Here is an 18,901-nt window from a genome sequence, read left to right as displayed (position 1 = left end):
TTTATATTAACATTATCCTCCAAAACAAGTATTACATCAAGTCCACTGTATAGGACTTCGGCTACCAGATTGCAAAACCAGAGCCCCACATCTACAGAACAATTAAAATAGGCCACATTTTTCATTCTCTCTCACCAGAAAAAGATCACAATTCCTATTTATTACCTACCTGTGAACCATTAGACCAAGAAGTTTCTGACTGAATATTACTGAATCACATGCTTAACCCCAGCCCAATTCAACAGCATAGAGAGTACATGGTTCCCTTCTGTTTCAGCTTTCCTTGAAATTAAGCATACAATTAAGTCTCGAGAAATTGAGTATATTTAATCTATTATATTTAATTAGATGTAAGTATATTTATGTACCAAGTTCCTACTACAGAAGCTTTTTTAGAGGGGAAAAAATACTAAAGCCTTCCTGTGGTGTTAGCTTTCAGTAGCTTTCTCAAATTATGGCTGGACTGTGTTAGCACTTCACAGCAGTTTAAACTATTTATCATTACGGAAACAAAGCGGCTGCAACTTTATAGACAGGACAGAGGCATAGTCCCTGCACCTAAAGAGGGTTATTGTACTCAGGCCTGATGGGGCATTTCCAGGGATACTGCCATTTCCTCTCATTCCCAGATACACAGTTTGAGCCTCAAAGAGGGGCTCGGGGCAGTGATGTCATTATCACCGCAAATAAAGGCCATTCCTTGCACAGCTAACTGTCTGCCTTTCATTCTTAAACAACCTTTTTTTTGTCCATTTTCCAAAGTATTTCCTGAGAATTTTTCATCTTGCATCAGACCAATGCAACTGTCTGAAAATACTTCTTATCCACAAAGAAATCCCATAGTGTGCAATTAGAAGATAATCTTCCCCATGGAAATCTTCTCTCTGTTCCCTATAAATGACCATTTATTTTAATCATATCTAATGAACGTTTTTATATGTCATCATCACAGGAATTTAAATGGTAAGGGTACGTTCAATGAATTGGAAGATGGAAAAAATAAAGGAAATATATGTCACATAACATTGGAAATGAATAGAGTAAAGGATCAGTAATATGGTAGATAAAATTAAGAGCCATTTATGAAAATTGTTATTTCAATGACATATTTCAAATGAATTAAGTTTTCAAATTAATGGTCAATACTTTTTTCCTTCTATAAAATACAAGCACTGAAATATAATGCTTTGTAAACACCTGTTGTGTGGTTTATAACCCAAGTGCTTTCATTAGTTTTCAAATGGCTCAGAAGAATGTATTAAAAACCTAAGTTCGTGTGGAAATTGGTCTGGTATCCATGGGAACAAGTGGCTAACAACTACTGAAAGCTGCCTATTATCTCTCTGATCCTGGCTGGTAGGATGATAAAGGTCATTATGACTCATAAAATCAGGACAAGTCATGACTCTGCAGAATCTTCTGTGTTATATCAGTCAGCACAAAAGCATCTGTCTAACATCACAGAGCCTTCAGTAGCTGCAATAAAAGCAACAACAAAAGGAAACAAAATTAGAACGGATGTGGCAAAAGCTGTAGAGTTTGCATGCATTTTATGCAGATTAAGAAATAATAAAAAATGCTCCTGGGAGTAAATGAAAACTTCCCCTACCTTTGGCAGCACACTGAGCATGACCAGCAGCATTGCAATTTTTGCCTGGTTGCCACTTAGAAGCCCATACGGGTTTTCAAATACAAGCAAGAGGGATCATTTCCAAAAGTAAAATAGAAGTACCTGTACACTTTTTAGGTTTTATCATCTTCCTGAGAGCAACCTGCAACTTGCCAAAGCCACAGGTAGAAATATTTGTTCAACAGGAGTTGGACAGTAGACATAAAATCTTTTCATGTGGACTTTGGATCGGTCATTATTGGTAACTCTTGTAAATCATCATCTACCTAAACCAGATTTAGCAATAACTTCTACTTGAAATAACATTTTGACCTAACCACCTATTTTTAACTCTGTGAGGTCTACTGGAAAGTTAGTTTACACCACATATGGCATAGAGGTGACGCCTAGTCAGAATTGAACACATCTGAATTGTCCACTTGTTGTGAAATGTCCTTGAAGAACGTTTTAGAAGTTTATTTTTTAATTTTCCTTTTACGTCAAACTGTCATCTTTCACCTCAAGCTTCCCCACTCCTCTGAGTCAGATTAAGAGTCCTCTCTTGCAAGCTCCCACCAACGCCATTTTTCATCCCATTCATTGACTGACACTCTCTTTGATGACAGCCATTGCTTCTCTCTGACATCACAGACACAACACAGCATGATCTTATAATTCCAACGCAATAAAATGCATTTCAAACCTTAGAGATTTCAGGGCTCTGCCAGCCTCACTTATAGCACTTTTTATGTAGCAAACTAAGGAACATGAAGAACCCAAATATTAATCCTCCTCCTTTCTCTGGAGGCATGCCCTCCCTGTTCACGTGCCATGGCCCGAGGCAGCAGCTGATGGAGGGGACAGCTCATTTCATAAACAAGCTGCATTAAATATTCTTCCATACATTATAGAGAGGACAAAGGTCAGGGGAGTTGGGGCAGCCATAAGGTGACTCAATATATCTATGTCATGGGATTGATTTCACAAGAGAATTAGAAATCAATGCCTGGAGTTTAGAGGCTAAAAGCCTTTCACCTTTAGGTCACCAGTTCATATCCAACCCAGTTCAGCAGCAACTGAAGGCTATTACCTTATGAAGATTGTTTAATCAGAAGGTATTTGATCGTATCTGGAATTTTATCATGTGCATTTGCTTGAATTTGCTCACATCACAAAGATCAATTGCTCATAATTTAAAAAGCTCTTCCACAGTAGGGACCTTATGGTCAGAAGAAGGACCTTAGACTAAAACATTATGAAACCTGACCTCACTGGGGAAATGGTTCCTTTGGATCAACAGTGAGCTCATGCTAAGGTTAAAGAGAGGACTTCAGGATGGAAGGATATCCATCTAATATTTCATAAATTGGCAGAAAATTTTCTTCCTGTTTCTCTTTTAAATGAATAACAGCCTTTTAATTAATGTTAATATTTTTGTGGAAAGTTGGCAGCTTGCTTAAGACAAAGAATTATTATATTTTCAACTTTTCAGCCAAAGTATTTCTTCTTTTCGGTCCTACGCACAAGAAAAAGCACACAGACACTGACAATGCTCCACACTTTTCCCTACTGCTTCGTACCACCCCATTTGAAGACTGAAATCCTAAATTTAAAAAATAAATGAAATCAATACAGTCATGGTGGAGAGCTCCACCGGACAGAAACTCACTACTACTACAAAAGCCCAACAGAACATTGTACGTTTTAACAGAAGCAGGCACAGTAATTTACTACAATGTTTCAATCTTACACGCAGCTTACAATGCAAGGAAACTAATCTTTTCCTCCATCATTCTGACCTCAGAGACCCACCGAAAAAAAGATTACTTATTCCCTGCTAAGAAGGTGGGCAGCTGTTTGGTCTTTTGGAAAGGAAAATGATGGGTGAATAGCTGCTTTGTTTGTCATGAGGGACTCTCCTTAAGAATGAGAACTGGGAGAAAAGAGCCAAAAGAGAAACAACCTTTGGAAATGGTATGTTAGTTAAAAGTAGTTAAACCTGTGATCTAACTTGATTAACAGAAGTGTATGAGGTACATGCTCAGGCAAAGAGAACTTTTTGCTTGCCAAAAATATACTATTTTCCAGAAAATGGGATTTTTTTCTATGGAATAATACGTTACTTGTAAAAACAAAGAAACAAAACAACCTCCAGAAATTATTCAAATCACAAGCATATATGACTTGACGGTGGGACAACTCACTAGCATAATCAATAAATTGGCACGTGCCCCTAATGGGAACAAGACCATAAGTCAAAAGCAGGCCCAGAAAATAATAAGACATTTCCTGTTTTCTTCTGGAATTTTTGTACACTCCACAGGCATCTTCACAAACATGGACTATAAGAAATCAGGAAACTATTGGGTTAATTAATTAGCGTCTTTTTCCTTTTAAATAAATTCTTCTGGAAAAAATCTACAGTACTGAGTAACAGCCGCCTTACAAAAACACAGTATATTAAGAGAAAAAGCATGAAACTAAGTGAAAAAACAATGGAGTTGAAGGGTTACAAGTGTTGTGCCTATATCACCAATAAGCGTTACCAAAAATGTGGGATATACTCTGACTTATGATGACAGCTCATTTCTATTCAAAATGAATCCAATTCAGTTAACCTCTAAACTTAGAAAGGATTGAAGGGACCACTTTCCACCTTGTTTCAAAAGGCCAACATATTTGAAGAACAGCCTAAACTCAGAATACCAAAAATACGCCTTCTACCTTCTCTTTAAAAGCAAGACAATAAAAAGAGCTTCCCTTCTTCACACAAAATGTTTTTAACTTCAATCTGTGCCAAGAGAGAAGTCACTGTGTTATAGTATTAGACAGAAAATTTAAAGCAAGGGTGCTTCTGTCTTTTATTTCACTATGTATCTGAAACCATGAGACTCTTCATGTCTGCTTCTAATTTTACTTACCCTGATTTGACTTGCATCAATGTCTGAAAACCAGAATCATACAATCATTTCTATCTACAGCATGATCTATTGTACAAATACTGTGCTGTCTTCATGTCAATAAGATATAGCGTGGTTTTTCATTAGATAGCTTTCAGATTAAGCCTTTGGATCTTAAAGTATGTAAGCTCTTTCATATTTAAGCTTGTTATAGAATACATAAAGTCATTTGAAAACATTACTAAAATTATTTGCAAAAGAATGTGATTCACTGGTGTTGAAGTGTATAGCAGGCAAAAGTAGGCATTTAAACAGTTTCAGGAAAGTAAAATGTATTAAATAAGCAAGCTTAGGATGCACGCAGCACAAAAACCTCCCAGTTATGTTCCTGTTGTCTTTTTCTGTTCTTGTTTAGCATGTAATTAACAAATACACTACTTCCTCTCTGCTAACAGCCTAAGGAGCTTAAGCTGTTAATAGTGCTAGCAGTGAATGACTTGAGTGGTACAACATTCCTGTCTTTATCTTTAAAATGACAACACGTGGGTGATTTACAGCCCTCTTAATTCTTTTACAATCACTGGTCAAATGTACTGTGACCAATCCAACTCTGCAAGATCACATGAGGAAAGAAATTACTGTACATAGAATTACATTATGCACCTTCACACTACACTGTCAACACAAATGCCTTGAAGAGTTGCTCAAACTGAGATAACAACTGAGTTCGCATCATATCCCTCAGTATTTGTAAAAGAAAACAGTTAAAAGACATGCTAAGTATTTCCTTTTTGCTGTTTAAAGCTTGGACTGGTACACAGATATATTTTTTGGTTAACTAACTAAGAAAATAGCGCATAAGAACCTGAGAGTGCCTGATTGAAAAGAGTTCTCCATCTGATTATATGTCATTTGTCCCAGTAGAAAAACTATTCCATTTTAATAATGTTAATATTCAGTTCATTCATTCACAATTGCAGATCATCCCTATTTGAGTGGATTTGGATTAGGCTAATGGCCACCAGAAATACTATAATAAGGCGAGTTTTATGCCAGAAATTAGACTTTTAAACAGATTAGAAGCAAGAAATCAAGAGTATCCTACAAACAGTATTATTCAAGCACACAGTATTACTTGATTACACATATAGGAAAAGTTTCAACTTACAAGTTGGATCCAGTTAGGATCCAGAACCCATGCTATTGTTCAAGCACAGTGGACAATATTATCCCTATCTCAAAGAGATAAATCAAAAAGCCCACAAATTTTTGTAGTCCAAACTATCATCAAACTACATGTTTATAGTAGCCTGAAAGTTCCACTTGACAGCCCTACAGGCTGTCCATGTTAGTATTTGGAAAGCTGAAAGAGAGACAGGCAGCAGTTCAACTGGTCCAGTTACCAGATGTGCAGTTCCAGCAACCAGGACAAAAACTGATCGGACACTGACTTTAGCCTTGGACTAACGGATAGAAGGTGATGAAGCATTTCTAATGAACTGGCTCACTCTGTATCTTTCCAAAGCAAACACAGCCAGCTCTGAGTTGTTATCTTGTGCATCACCAGCGAGCGTTACTGTAGACGTGGAACGGAAATAAGATCTGCTGAACTCACTCTGCAAAAAAAAGATTAGTTATTAATTGCAGTCCACAGAAGCATCCACTTAGTGCAATCACAGACACTTACCCAACAGGGCATTGCGCCCGTTGTCATCTGGCAGGAATCTTTTATCCACAGCGCACACTAAAAGGTGATCAGGTAAATTTGGTGACTTTGCACCCACAAGTAAAAACCCTGCTGGTACCTCAATATGTTCATTGGAAATTGAAACCAGTCTCAAATCTTTACCAGCCTGGCAGAAACCTAGAAAAAAATCAATTCAATGAATTTTTAAGTTGACAAGATATTTTTGTTTAATACTTACAATTGCCTTCATTAAAAGACTTCCTATATTTTTAATGAAAAATAAAGTTGTATCCTCTAAGGTCAAGGGCAAACTAAGAGATAATTTTCTTCCCTGTCTTTGGGCCAGCCATACACAGATGCTACTAGTACAATAAACAAACAAAAATCTGAAAATGTACAGTGGAACTTCTCTTGATAATGTTTTGCAACCTACAGATTTATGGGACTATTTACTAACAGCATCACAACTTAAGTCAGACATTCAAAAATGGTGAATTTCACCAGCTTTTCCTCAGTTTTCACTTTAAATAGAAAAGAGTGTTGATATCTGGCAGGTAATGAACAATGACATTTTTAAGATTTCTATACTGTATAGATTATCTCATTCTGAAGAATTATAGAGGAAATGGCCCCAATCCTACTCTCTTCAGTAGGGCAAATGCTTTCTTATAGCATGTTCAGTGCATTTCTTACCATCAGTAGTGCAACATCCTTCTGGGGGAGGCTTCATCTGGTAAGAAACAGGAGGGCTACTTGATTCTGAGCCTTCTTCTTCTTCCTCTTCTTCTTCTTCCTCATTATCTGCTCTGCTGCCTGCTACAAATTATCACCACGTAAATGACTTAGACAACAGAAAATGCTGGCAACAAACCAATGAATGAACAGGGTGACCCAGTTACAGAAAGTATTACAGTAAACTGGATTCTCTCCTCTTGACAATGACTTTATTGTTGCCAATTCTTATGTTAGGTTATTTGTTGTTTCCTTAAAGCTCCAACTTCCAGTCATGCTTACAATAGAATGTCTTCCACCAAAAAAATAACGCTTACAGCTCCTGTGCAAAAAAAAAAGTTCAAAATCATGACCCAACTGCACCTGAGGAAGTAAAAAAAACCACTAAAGGACAAATAAAAAGAATCCTCAAGTTATTATTTTTTAAAATTTCATTATTTTTAAGCTAACCTCATGATCTTAGAGGCTTAACTCCTAGTGTTTGAACTCTTGCCGCTCAAACAGTGTAACTGTATCCTTTGTTTATAATATTAACAACCAATATAAACCCAAAGTCATTACTTTTTAGCACTTTAGAATGTCCTGGCTATTATCCAAGTACAGATTTTATTAATTAGGTATTGACCATGTCCTTGGTTCTGTACAGGAAATTGAAGAAACAGTTCCTGCTTGAAACTCGGTGCAGGATACCGAAGATGCAACAATAAGAACACCTAATTCTCAGGCCTTGTGTCTCCTACCGAATCCAGAGCAGTGAGTGAAGCACTGCTGCTCCCTGTACGGTGTCAAGGAAAGGCAGATGTCGAGGAAGATGATTCACAGCAGCCTGTGCATGGACTGTGATAGCCTAGGAGGCAATACTAAATGCTGGGGAGAAGAATACATGATGTAGGCTTGATTTTTTAAGAGGGCTTTAGGCATCTCTTCTTCAGATTCTCTTCTTTAAACCCCTTTTCTGGTGTGCTGGCTACCTAAATCAGTATTTTTACCCACTAGCTTGCTTGTTAAGAGGATTCACTCGCTTATTATTGGTGTATGTTTCAGCCTTTCAACTCAAGATTGCTTCTTTACTTGGGAAAGTAAAATAGCAATTACGGTCCTACATTATTCTGTTTATCCAGCTTTTAGTCTTGAAACAGAAAAACAATGAAATACACTGCAGTCATCCTCCAAGGCTCACTGTTAACTGAACATACTCTCTTTGCTTCCACTGACTTTGGATAAGGCACTCAGAATCCCATAGAATATTCATCAAGGATTTTTCTTCCCTGCAACCCTCCTCAGAATAGCTTTTCATTTTATCGAGAAATTATTGTAGAATCAGCTAAAAAAAACCCTACAGGATAAATGAGAATTAGGAAGGAAGCTGAAGAAAGTAAATCTGGAGTCTGAAGATTTGTCTCTAAAGGTTATTAAGATATATAGACCCCAATCTAGAAGAGGATTTGAAGAGTGCATTTACTTTTAAGTATCAAAACATCAAGCTTCAGCCACGGTGCACACAGATAAGGACATAACGTTAAACACAACTGTTTTAAGGTTGTAGTCTAAAGACAAAAATGCTGAAAGTGAACAAAGGGGAAAGTGAAGTTCTCCATCTTTGCTATTTAAGTCAGAGGTAAGTTATGTGTTATGACCTAACCTTGACTAATGTCCAAATGCAGTGAAAAAGGATGAGTCTGGCTCTCCTCTCCTTTCCCACACTTTCCCACAGTTCCCCTGTGTGCCAGCTCTGATGCTGGAGCCTGTGCTGAGACATCCCAGCTTGCTAACCCAGCAGAAAACTAAGCCAATAAAAGTGATCAGGTTTTTTTAATAGTTTATGTATTTTAAAAGCCCAGTAGAAGATCCAAAAAATACCAAGATTGATGAAAAGGGAAAAAATGGGAACATATGGCTAGGAGGAGTTGGGGGGGGCAGGTGTGGGACTTTCCCCTTTGGGCAGTGGTAAAATATTGGGTTTGTTCAGCCATAACAGGTAGTTTCACATTAACAAAAAAAAAAAAAAAAAAAAAAAAAAAAAAAAATTTTTTTTTTTTTTTTTTTTTTTTTTTATTTTTAAAAAAAAAAAAAAAAAAAAAAAAAAAAAAAAAAAAAAAAGAGACAAGAAATGGAAGTAGAGAGTAAGAAATAGAGCTACAATGATTTCAGGTCAAAAATGAATAGAGTACAAGAGCAAATATGTACTTACAATACACAAGAATGAGCTGCTATCACCTATAAAGGGCATCATTAGGGTTCGGCTGCTTGTTTTAAAAAGGATCTATAGTTTCTGCTTCCATTTTACCTTTAAAGCAGGGTCCCTTCAAAGAACTCTATGTTTGTATGTGTCTGTTCCACATTTTCTTCTCTTAAACAATCCCAAAAGAACACAAAATCAAGCACTCAAAACCAGAGACAAGATGATGGCAAAAGGGGATTCACAACCCTAGCTCTTCTGTTGCATGTTACAGAACAAGGCAGTCAGTGGAAATAACTTGATATGGCACCATTAAACCAACAGACATGCTGTGAAGAATCTGTCCACATTTTATTGAACTTAAATTTATTCATAGATACCATAAACACCATTGTTTGCTTTAAAGGAATTCCTTTCAGATCTCACAAAGGATTTATTAGACCTTCATGCCTATACAGTTGTGATTAAGACATTTCACGTGGGAAATGTAATTGTATAAATGTAATTGTATAAATGCCTATAAAGGCATATGTTTATGATATGTAGGTTTTTTTCAAAACCAGACTGTGTAGACTGGAAACCTGTACTCACTGGAAAAATCGGTGTTCGCAAGTTCACTGCAAAAAATGTAACATCTAGGCCAGAAGGGACCAACATGTTCATTTAACTTGTCTCCAGGCACACTAGAGTCTCTTCTGCACAACTAAATTGTTTTCAGACATAAATCATCATGACACATATGTAATGATATTAAGTTAGTTTCAGTGGCTAGGCATTTTTTTTCTGGTTTAGATGATCATTTATGTTTCAAAAAGAGACAGAAAAATGTTTTCTAAACAAAAAAAAATTAAAATAATGACAAGTTACAACTGCTGATTGATGAAGCTTAAAAAACCATTTCCAATTATTTTTTTCTTAAACTGATTATATACTCAATTTTCAGGCTCTCTAATGATTTTGATATTGCAACATCATCAAAGACAAAATACATAATATCAGCCGTATTTACTGGTAGCTGGTTTTGCTGCCAAATGCTACTTTGAACATCTACAACATGTTATCAGTCCACAAAATGGAAAGTCAAAACACTCGTGTTGCACTGACCCACTGCACTACCTTGTCTAAATTACTTATATCATGTCTGCTCCACCACAGGGAAACCAACAGGCAGCTACGACCAAGGACACTCCGAGTATATCACCGTGTCAGAACGCCAGGACCAAGGAAAGATAACGATCAGAGGGGGAGGAAAGGGGCTTATACAAGACCCCAAGGATGGCTCTCTGCTTCAGATGCCTCCTGGCCTTCAGAGCAGAGGGATCCATGTAGCTAGAAGTAGAGACCGGAGTACATGACTCTCCCACCTGAGGAGCAACCTAGGAAAAACTCTCTTACAGGTCCCTTCAGCATCCCCCTTGGCTGAAACTTTCAAAAAAGGAAAGTTCTCTGCCAGGCTCCTGGGAGACTTTGAATTAATTACAGTTCAATTCTGTTTCCATTAACTGCAAACAAAATACAACTGGTCCCTCAAGGTTTGGAAAGTTCTTTGAAAGCCTTGAAAGAAAGAAGTTACAGAAGAGTGAAACTGCACTTTTGTTCCTGAACAATGCATCTGATCCTGCAGCAACTTTCCTGACTGATGTCATAATCCATTTTGTGACATCACAGGTGGTTGCCATGGAAACGTTTATGAAATCCTTATAGAAGGGTTTGATAGAAGGATCACTTTGTGTAGGAATTAAACAGCATATATAATTAAACAATTAATGTATAGCCGTTATTATGTCCTATATTAGGCAAAAAAAAAAAAAAAAAAAAAAAAAAGAAGAGGAAATGACTAATGATGTGTGAATTGTGAGCAATTTACTTTTTCAAGAAACGTTTACTCTGCTGTTACCATGAGGTAATAGTAAAGACTTTAATCTGTGCAAAATACTTCCATCTAATACTACTTCTTGGGCTGATATTTTTTTTTCCTGTTACTGTGGATTGCTAACCATTATGCATTCTTCATTACGTAGATATCTAAGCCATCTTTAATGAAGAATGACAGGAGAAGCAGACCTGGTCAAAAGAAATGAAACAAAGCCCTGGTGACAGGAATGGCTAAATAACGAAATTATTAATCCTAACCCTGCACCAACATGCCAGTGTTCTTCACACACCAGTAAACTCACTGAAAACCATGAGACTACTACACAGAACAGCACACCAAGACACCAAATTGTATCACGAGCTTGCTTATCAGATCTATACAGTTCATTTAAATTATACCACTTTCAAGAAAAAAAAAAAAAACAACTGATCAAATGAAACTCAGAAACATCCACAAAAATTCAGTGAGAAATCTCATGTGTTAAATACCAATGTGTGCAGGGTTTATGAGAGAACATATCCTAATTTTTTACCTCTTCAACCACAGAACAACTAAAAATGTTATGCCCAAAGTAATTACAAACCTTCTTAAAAGCTAAAAATATTTCTGTTGTATTTTTTCACAATGAAAATCAGTCTTAGCATATAATTTTTATAAATCTAACATATATTTACCATAATATATTGTATAACTTTCAGCAGTGTATGATGAATTATAGGATAACAGATTTATGTTCCAAATCTCCAAAGATTCCTCCACACATTTAATGGGACAATTCCTAGTACTTAAATTTATGTATATTGATACATCTGAGTAAGCAAGTGGCTTAATTTTGTCAAAATAAAAGACAACGCAGTTTGTGTTTTTAATCCAATTCTAATACATACGTATTTGTACATCATAAAAAAATCCAAAGAAGAACTTTAAATACTTTTGTTTTTTCTGTATTCTGCTTTGAAATGTGCCTGCTGAGCCTTGGGAGAGCAAACAGCCAAATTGTCTTTGAGCATAAATATAAATTCCACTATTTCCTACCTTCCAGGGATGACAGTTGCTGTTCAGCTTCCAAATACAACTGAGAAAAGATTGGTCTGGGAACCAAGTTGTTTGAGCGGAGAGAGGCCTCAATAGAGTTATGCAACACTTCTTCAAACCGTGTTGTCTTGAGCTGACCAGCGTAAGAATTTCCCATCTTCTCCAAAAAAAAAAAATAATAAAGGAGACAAGAAGAAAAGAAAAATAAAAAGAGATTTCAATTTAGCACTCAGAACTCGATCACTGCATGTTGATGTCAGGCTACAGCATTTCTCATGAAAGAGAGAAGCTCCATTGTCCACAAAGAAAGGCAAAGGAAAAGAACATTGACTGCAGCGGTTGCTGAGCAGATCCTGCTGGTAAATTACAGGAAGTTATCTAAAAGTAACAGCTTTCTGTAATTCAGCAGAAAGGCAGCAAGCTTTGACACCTTCTTGAAGATGTGGCTACAAATCTGATTCGAGTAATTCCTTGGTTTATATAGCAACTGAGGAGACGCCTTTTCAATAGTCAACAATCTCTTCTGTAAAACAGCTTTTCTGTTTTACATGATTTGAACAGAATAAATGTTAAAGGACCTGAGGAATAGCACAGTTCTCTGTGTTTATCTTTTCATGGCCCATCGTGGCTGAAAACTCACGGCTAAAGCAGTTCAACATGTCTTTAGAGGAGCTGTCTCAAATAATGTAGCAATGCTGTAACTCAGATATTGGGAAATAGAACAGCTTTTTATTTAAAAAAATACACATTTATTTACTTTTTTCAAAATGAGACGTTATCTATTTGATTTTGCATTTAATTATTAGGACTTCATTGATAGTGAACCCGCATAATTTACTCATTCTGTCATTGAGGAGTGAGTCTATTCCAGCTGAATATCCCACATACTTAACCGCCGCTTGCCTTCCCCAGCGAATACAATGAACTGGTGTAACCAAAAGCCATGTCAGCTTTCTTGTCCTATTACAAAGTAGCTCTTGCCCTGGGCCCCATGTCCTTTCCCTCCTCAAGTAACTGTGAATAGAAAGCATGAAACGCTTCCTGTTTGTGGCAGTAATTCCTGACCACTGAACAGCCCCCCCAGCACTGGGCACCGCTTGGGAAACGAGCCTGTTGGGAAGTGTCCTGTAGGAACCAGGCAAGCAAAAGAAAAACTACTGTGCAACCACATCCCACTCCTGGTGGAAAAAGGAGTTCGAAAAGAACAACAGACAAAGTTGATGATTTGGATCTTTTTAGGGCTTTGTAAAGCATATTTTACATACATAATCATATTTTTGTATGTTTGTATCGTGTTAATACTGTATATATACTGCAGTTAATACTCCATATTATAGCCTATTGAAATTATGTACATAGTATTAATAGAAGCACAATAAGAATTATAAAACAATGCAGGTAGTATCTAGAATCATAGACTGGTTTGAGTTGGAAGGGACCTTAAAGATCATCTAGTTCCAACCCCCCTGCCCTGGGCAGGGACACCTCCCACCAGACCAGGTTGCTCAAAGCCCCATCCAGCCTGGCCTTGAACCCCTCCAGGGATGGGGCATCCACAGCTTCTCTGGGCAACCTGTTCCACTGCCTCACCACCCTCGCAGTAAATAATTTCTTCCTAATATCTTAATCTAAATTTCCCCTCTTTCAGTTTAAAACCATTACTCCTCATCCTATCTCTATGCTCCCTGATCAAGAGTCCCTCCTCATCTCTCCTGCAGGCCTCCTTTAGCCCATGGAAGGCCACTATAAGGTCTCCATGGAGCCTTCTCTTCTCCAGGCTGAACAACCCCAGTTCTCTCAGCCTGTCTTCACAGGAGAGGTGTTCCAGCCCACTGATCATTTAAGAAAATGATCTAGAGAAGAAGCAGGTACTACTGACAAAATATTCGTGTGTATACACAAAATCAAACAACAAAGTTTCAGTGAGTCGTTCTATTTGGTGAAGGGTAAAAAGAAGCTGCAAATCATGTTAGTGGTTCAGCTCTAATATGGAAGTGAGGATGCATCTTCCCTTCCAACACAAAAAGCAGATGATAGTTCCCTTTCCGCATTGACAGGAACCCCCTGGCTCCTCTTGGTTTAAGCACTGCTTCACCTACACCAAACACAGCTGAAGACAACAAGGAAAGCCCGACATCAGTATTGTCCTTAAAAAGCTTTATCAGAGGTGTATGCAGGAAACCCAAGGTCAAGCTCTGAAATGAATTATACTAGATGCTGTTTCTACACAAAAGCAATAGAAGATGTTTAGTTTGAATTCTAATTAATCTTTCAACCATTATATGACTGTCAGGTACCATAGTAATTATTTGTCATTGTTACACTGACGTTTCGTTTAACGTAACAAGGACAAATAATTACCAAGATATCTGACAGATACCTATTTAATTCTTTGTTCTTCTAAATTCCTTCCCACATTATGAACTAATATTTTCTCTTGTTAGGCTGGAGGCATCTGCGGTCTCAGGGACCCACCTACATTGTCAGGGGCAGCTACAATATTGGTTCCACGTGACTGTTCACTGCAATCTTAAAGTTGGGACTAAAGAGAAATAAAAATGCATGAACATGCTCTCAACATGGTAACATTCAAAGTTACACCTTCAAGACTGGAAACAGGATTCAGCTCTCCTCCATTTCACACACTTTCTTACACAGATTGCTTTCTTTAAAAATGGAGCCAAACGTGAAAAGATCCTGTAACATCCACTGCTACAGCACAAAGAGAGTATCCAAGAGTGCGACTGCAGTGGCAGCAGCTCATCTTACAAAGGTCTGGATTCCACCTGTTCTCAACAGAAGCATGCAAAGCAGACTGGTCTACCTGATTCTCAAACTTACTTCTTGAAAAGCTTCATTAAAGCACATGAAAAATAGGATGTTTTTTAATTCACCCGGAGTGAGACAGAACATACTGAGACAACTCAAAAGCATTATCAGACAGAGAGGTACACTGACTGCTTTATGCAACGAAGGCTACTTCCTTTACTGATCACTATCTGGATCTAATTGTGTAGATCCAGATCTAAAACACTGTAATATTTCTCTTTATAAACTCTATTCCATAGACAGCTCTTATCCTGTACAGTTCATTAGGAAAAGAAATAGCTATACCATTTACAGGGATTTATACTTGCTCAGGATTTACAGAGCCCACCGGTGGACAAAAGAGAAACCCTGTATTTAACCCCGAAGATGGCAGAAACCAATATCTTATCGACGTGATGTAACAGACAAGGCATCAGTTAAGATTAAGTTATTTGTGAAAAGGGCAGGTCCTGGAATTCTTTACAGGATAAGCATGTTCATTTATGCATTGGGGCGCTGATTTAATTATGTGAATGGGTTTGCAAAATGAAACAAAAATACGCATTTTGGGTTTGTAAACCTGATAAACTCTTGTGTACCTGTGGGATCTTACAGTGTGGGATCATCACAGCGTCAAACACAATCATAAATCCAGGAACATACTTGGGAAGATGTGTTAAGTACTTTATAGCCATTGTCATCATCAAACACACACCATTGGAATCAGAAAATGGGCATTGCAGGAGCATCAGCCTTTGTCATTCAGAGTCCCAGTGACACTCTCAGTTGCAGGAGAAACTACTTCTATGAAGCAAGCAAGGGAGAAGCTCTTTCTCACTAACTCTATGATGGTTGTCATCCCCTCGTTGCTTTAAAGCTTCTCAGACTGTGGTACCTGAATTGTAAATTGCTCACTCTGTGGCATCAGGAAGCAAAGGCTTTGACTCTTATTTTCCTGCTCCAATGAACTCCACGTTCCCAGACCAGATTTATGTCTCTCTTGCATACAAGTGGGTGGCACAGGCTAAACTTTCAAATGCTTGTGAAATTCCAAGCCACAAACATAGACGCTCACCAGATCTATTAAAAAAAGAAAAACTACACTGACACAGAAGGATAGCCCTTGACCCCAGCTACTGATAAATCATAGGGCACCTCCCTATCACACTGTCAGTTTCCATGGAGAGCATGCAGCGGGAAATACTTGCCAATACAAAGGGGAGAAAACAGGGAAAGAGCTGGATCTGGAAAAGCTGCTTAAAACCATGATAAAAAGAAGAAATCTACTCTGAGGAGCTTGGGAGCCCAAGAAACAATTGCAGATACTAATGAAGCAGGTCAGGTCAACATCTTAGAAATCCATGGATAATGCTGACAAAGAGAGATGCCAAGTCCAGGCACCTGAAAATGAGAGAAGTGTGTTAGTCACTAAAGTCACTAAAGAGAACAGCCAAACAAGGAACTGTCAGGATTCCTGTGGTAAACAGGGATTATGAGATGAGGAAAAACGGGGACCTTAAGGGTTAATGTCTGTCACATACAGAGTCAACTTCAAGTTCAACTGCAGTTGAACTAGCGAGGTTTTGAAGAAAATCTGCACCTACCACAAGAGCCGTGACAGTGACTGGCCATGATAACACAAGGCAACTGCCAGCAGCAGGAGGACACGCAGTCCCATCACCTAGATCTTGGAGGGAGATCTTTTGCACAGTGGAATAAGGACAGTAACACTTTTTAGTGACTTTTTAGTTGCAGTCAACTGTGATAAAGATCAGTGAATATTAAGATTTTCTGAAGACTGAAGATGTAGCACAGCAATTCTGGACAAAACTTACCCTATCCCTAGGACAGACTGGGTATCCTAAGGAGACCTATGGACTTCAGAGCATGGAAATTAATCCAGGGGTTTTGACAACTTCCACTGAAATACACTGATAAAGAAATACTGCCTTCAGTAGAAACTGAGTAAAGAATATATGTGGGCTGTGTTAAGAAGGTTTGAAAAAACAGCCAATGGATCTAAGCGGGAAATTCGAAAGACACAGTTAATTACTAACAAATTTAATCTTAGATACAACTTACAAATTACTACAGGAGGAAAAGTTTCACATTACTTGGTAATTTTTTTGCATTTTAAAATATAATTGACATTAGTACTTTAACATATTAATCCTTCCAGCAAAACTGTATAGCAGTGGATGTATTTCCCCATTTAAGCAGCCAGCTTTCATACTTCTGAAGTGGCCTAACAGTTAATTTCTACTGTATCATTTCTAAGAGGAGAGTGGTAAGATGTTTCCAAGCTCACTGTTATTCCAAAATAATTTGTTATTGCTATGGCAAGAGGCAGAGCAAAAATTATTTGCATAAAATGAGGGAGTTTGTTAAGATGAACTATGGATTTAGGTATCCAAAAGGCTATTAAAATTTGTCTGGGAGGAGAAACCATTCTTTACTGCAGTTTAACAATTTGTTCACAGATCATTACCAGCAAAGTCATTAGTGTGATCCTTTTGCTCTTTGAACATAAATTAGATCCATCCAGCAACATCCAAAATCCATCAGTATTCCTAAAGTTCACTAAAGTGTCTAATAATTCTTGAAAACCTGTATTAAAAACAACAATTATTAAAAAGAATGAAATCCTAGGGCAGGGACTTGAATGTAAATGTATATATAGGAACAAAAGTAAATTTGGAGACAGCACAAAACTATTATTTTCAAAGGTAGTGATACATACTCTAAGGTCCTCCTCATGGATTCAGTTCTAGACAGTTCAAGACCGTCTAGTCATGTTTTACTCTTATTTCCACTAAGCTATCTGCAATTATAGACAGTGCTTTCTTTCGCTTTGGATTTGGAAGAATAAATTATTTTTAATCTTCTATATTAAGTCTTGTGTAAAAGTGATGCTGTGTGGCAAATCCATTCCCACAGGCTAAATAAAATTCTCAATTCAGGGGAACTAAGAGTCTGTTATTGATATTCACCCCCTACCAGACTCAGCACAGTATTATAGCTTATGTCTTTACTACTAGCCTCAAAACAAGGTCACTCCATCCAAAATGCCTTTTGGGAATGGTCACTGGCCCACCATAGCTCCTGAAGTGTGCCTGGGAATCGCTGCAGAGAGCGAGTCCTGGCACCAAAGCCGTGCCAAGACATTACAACAGAAAATTGATTTCTGGCACACAGGAATTTTTCTTGCAACCGCTCCATTTACTAATACAGCTGCAGAGCACATGGGCAAAGACAAACTTACTCTTTCAGAAAGTGATCTGGCTCTTCGTGTGCCACAAAATTATCACTTGAAGTAATTTACGAAGTTTTTTATTTGTTGGTACTAGCATAGTAAATAGGTGGAGTATCGCCAAATTTTGCAAAAAATATTTGTTTCTGGAAGTCAAATCTGTTTGCTCATAACATTCTGCCAGAATGACTTGGCAGTAAGAAAGAGGGAAAAAAGGGCTCAGAAGACTGATGGTTATGATATAATACTGGAGTGTGGGAAACATTTAAATATATTTCCTCATTTGAGATCATTTCCCAAACAATGTTTTATTATTCCTACAATTTTCATCAAAATCTTCAAAAAGAGTTCAATATTCTGCTGTTAGTCTTACCCAAAAAGAAAAATTTTGAAGTTTCACGAGTTTCTGAGAAATGAAATTATGATCCTCTGCTGAGCTCAACTCTACAGTGCTAAAAAGATTAATATCTGCACTTAGGGATCTGTTGATTGAAATCCACTTTTTCAGTGAAGTAATTTATTCCATAGCAATAAAGCTGTCAGATCATCTAAAAGTCTCTAGTCCTTCTGTGTTTCATATGTGAATAAAGTTACAGCAATTCAGTAGACCCCATTTGACCATTACATTTTAAAAGCAACATTAAAGCTTTAACTTAAACCACCGTTACCTTTGCCAGAATTTCCAGCTCCTTTTCTGTTACAAGATCTTAGAAACCCATATATCTCCTGTGGAATTATATTAGAAATGTTATCTACAAACCAGACCAGATTAAACTTAATGGTTTCCTATTAATGCCACTTTGGAAAGTAGTTCATGATTAAACA

The 18,901-nt window shown here is 37.4% G+C and overlaps 1 protein-coding gene across 1 annotated transcript in view; it reads right to left on the bottom strand.

Annotated features, from left to right (window-relative positions):
* Positions 1-18,901, bottom strand: part of GREB1 (growth regulation by estrogen in breast cancer 1) — an 86,866-nt gene that overhangs the window by 39,369 nt on the left and 28,596 nt on the right. The window contains exons 2-4 of the mRNA XM_014956757.1: positions 12,019-12,175; positions 6,890-7,012; positions 6,197-6,373 (exon numbers count right to left, since the gene is read on the bottom strand). Coding sequence (XP_014812243.1) covers positions 6,197-6,373; positions 6,890-7,012; positions 12,019-12,175 — 457 coding nt within the window. The remainder of the gene's footprint in view (positions 1-6,196; positions 6,374-6,889; positions 7,013-12,018; positions 12,176-18,901) is intronic.

Source organism: Calidris pugnax, unplaced genomic scaffold (assembly GCF_001431845.1).
Source record: "Calidris pugnax isolate Ruff unplaced genomic scaffold, ASM143184v1 scaffold171, whole genome shotgun sequence".
Classification (NCBI taxonomy): domain Eukaryota; kingdom Metazoa; phylum Chordata; class Aves; order Charadriiformes; family Scolopacidae; genus Calidris; species Calidris pugnax.
Note: the sequence above shows the minus strand (reverse complement) of the source record. Positions and strands in the feature narration are given on the sequence as shown.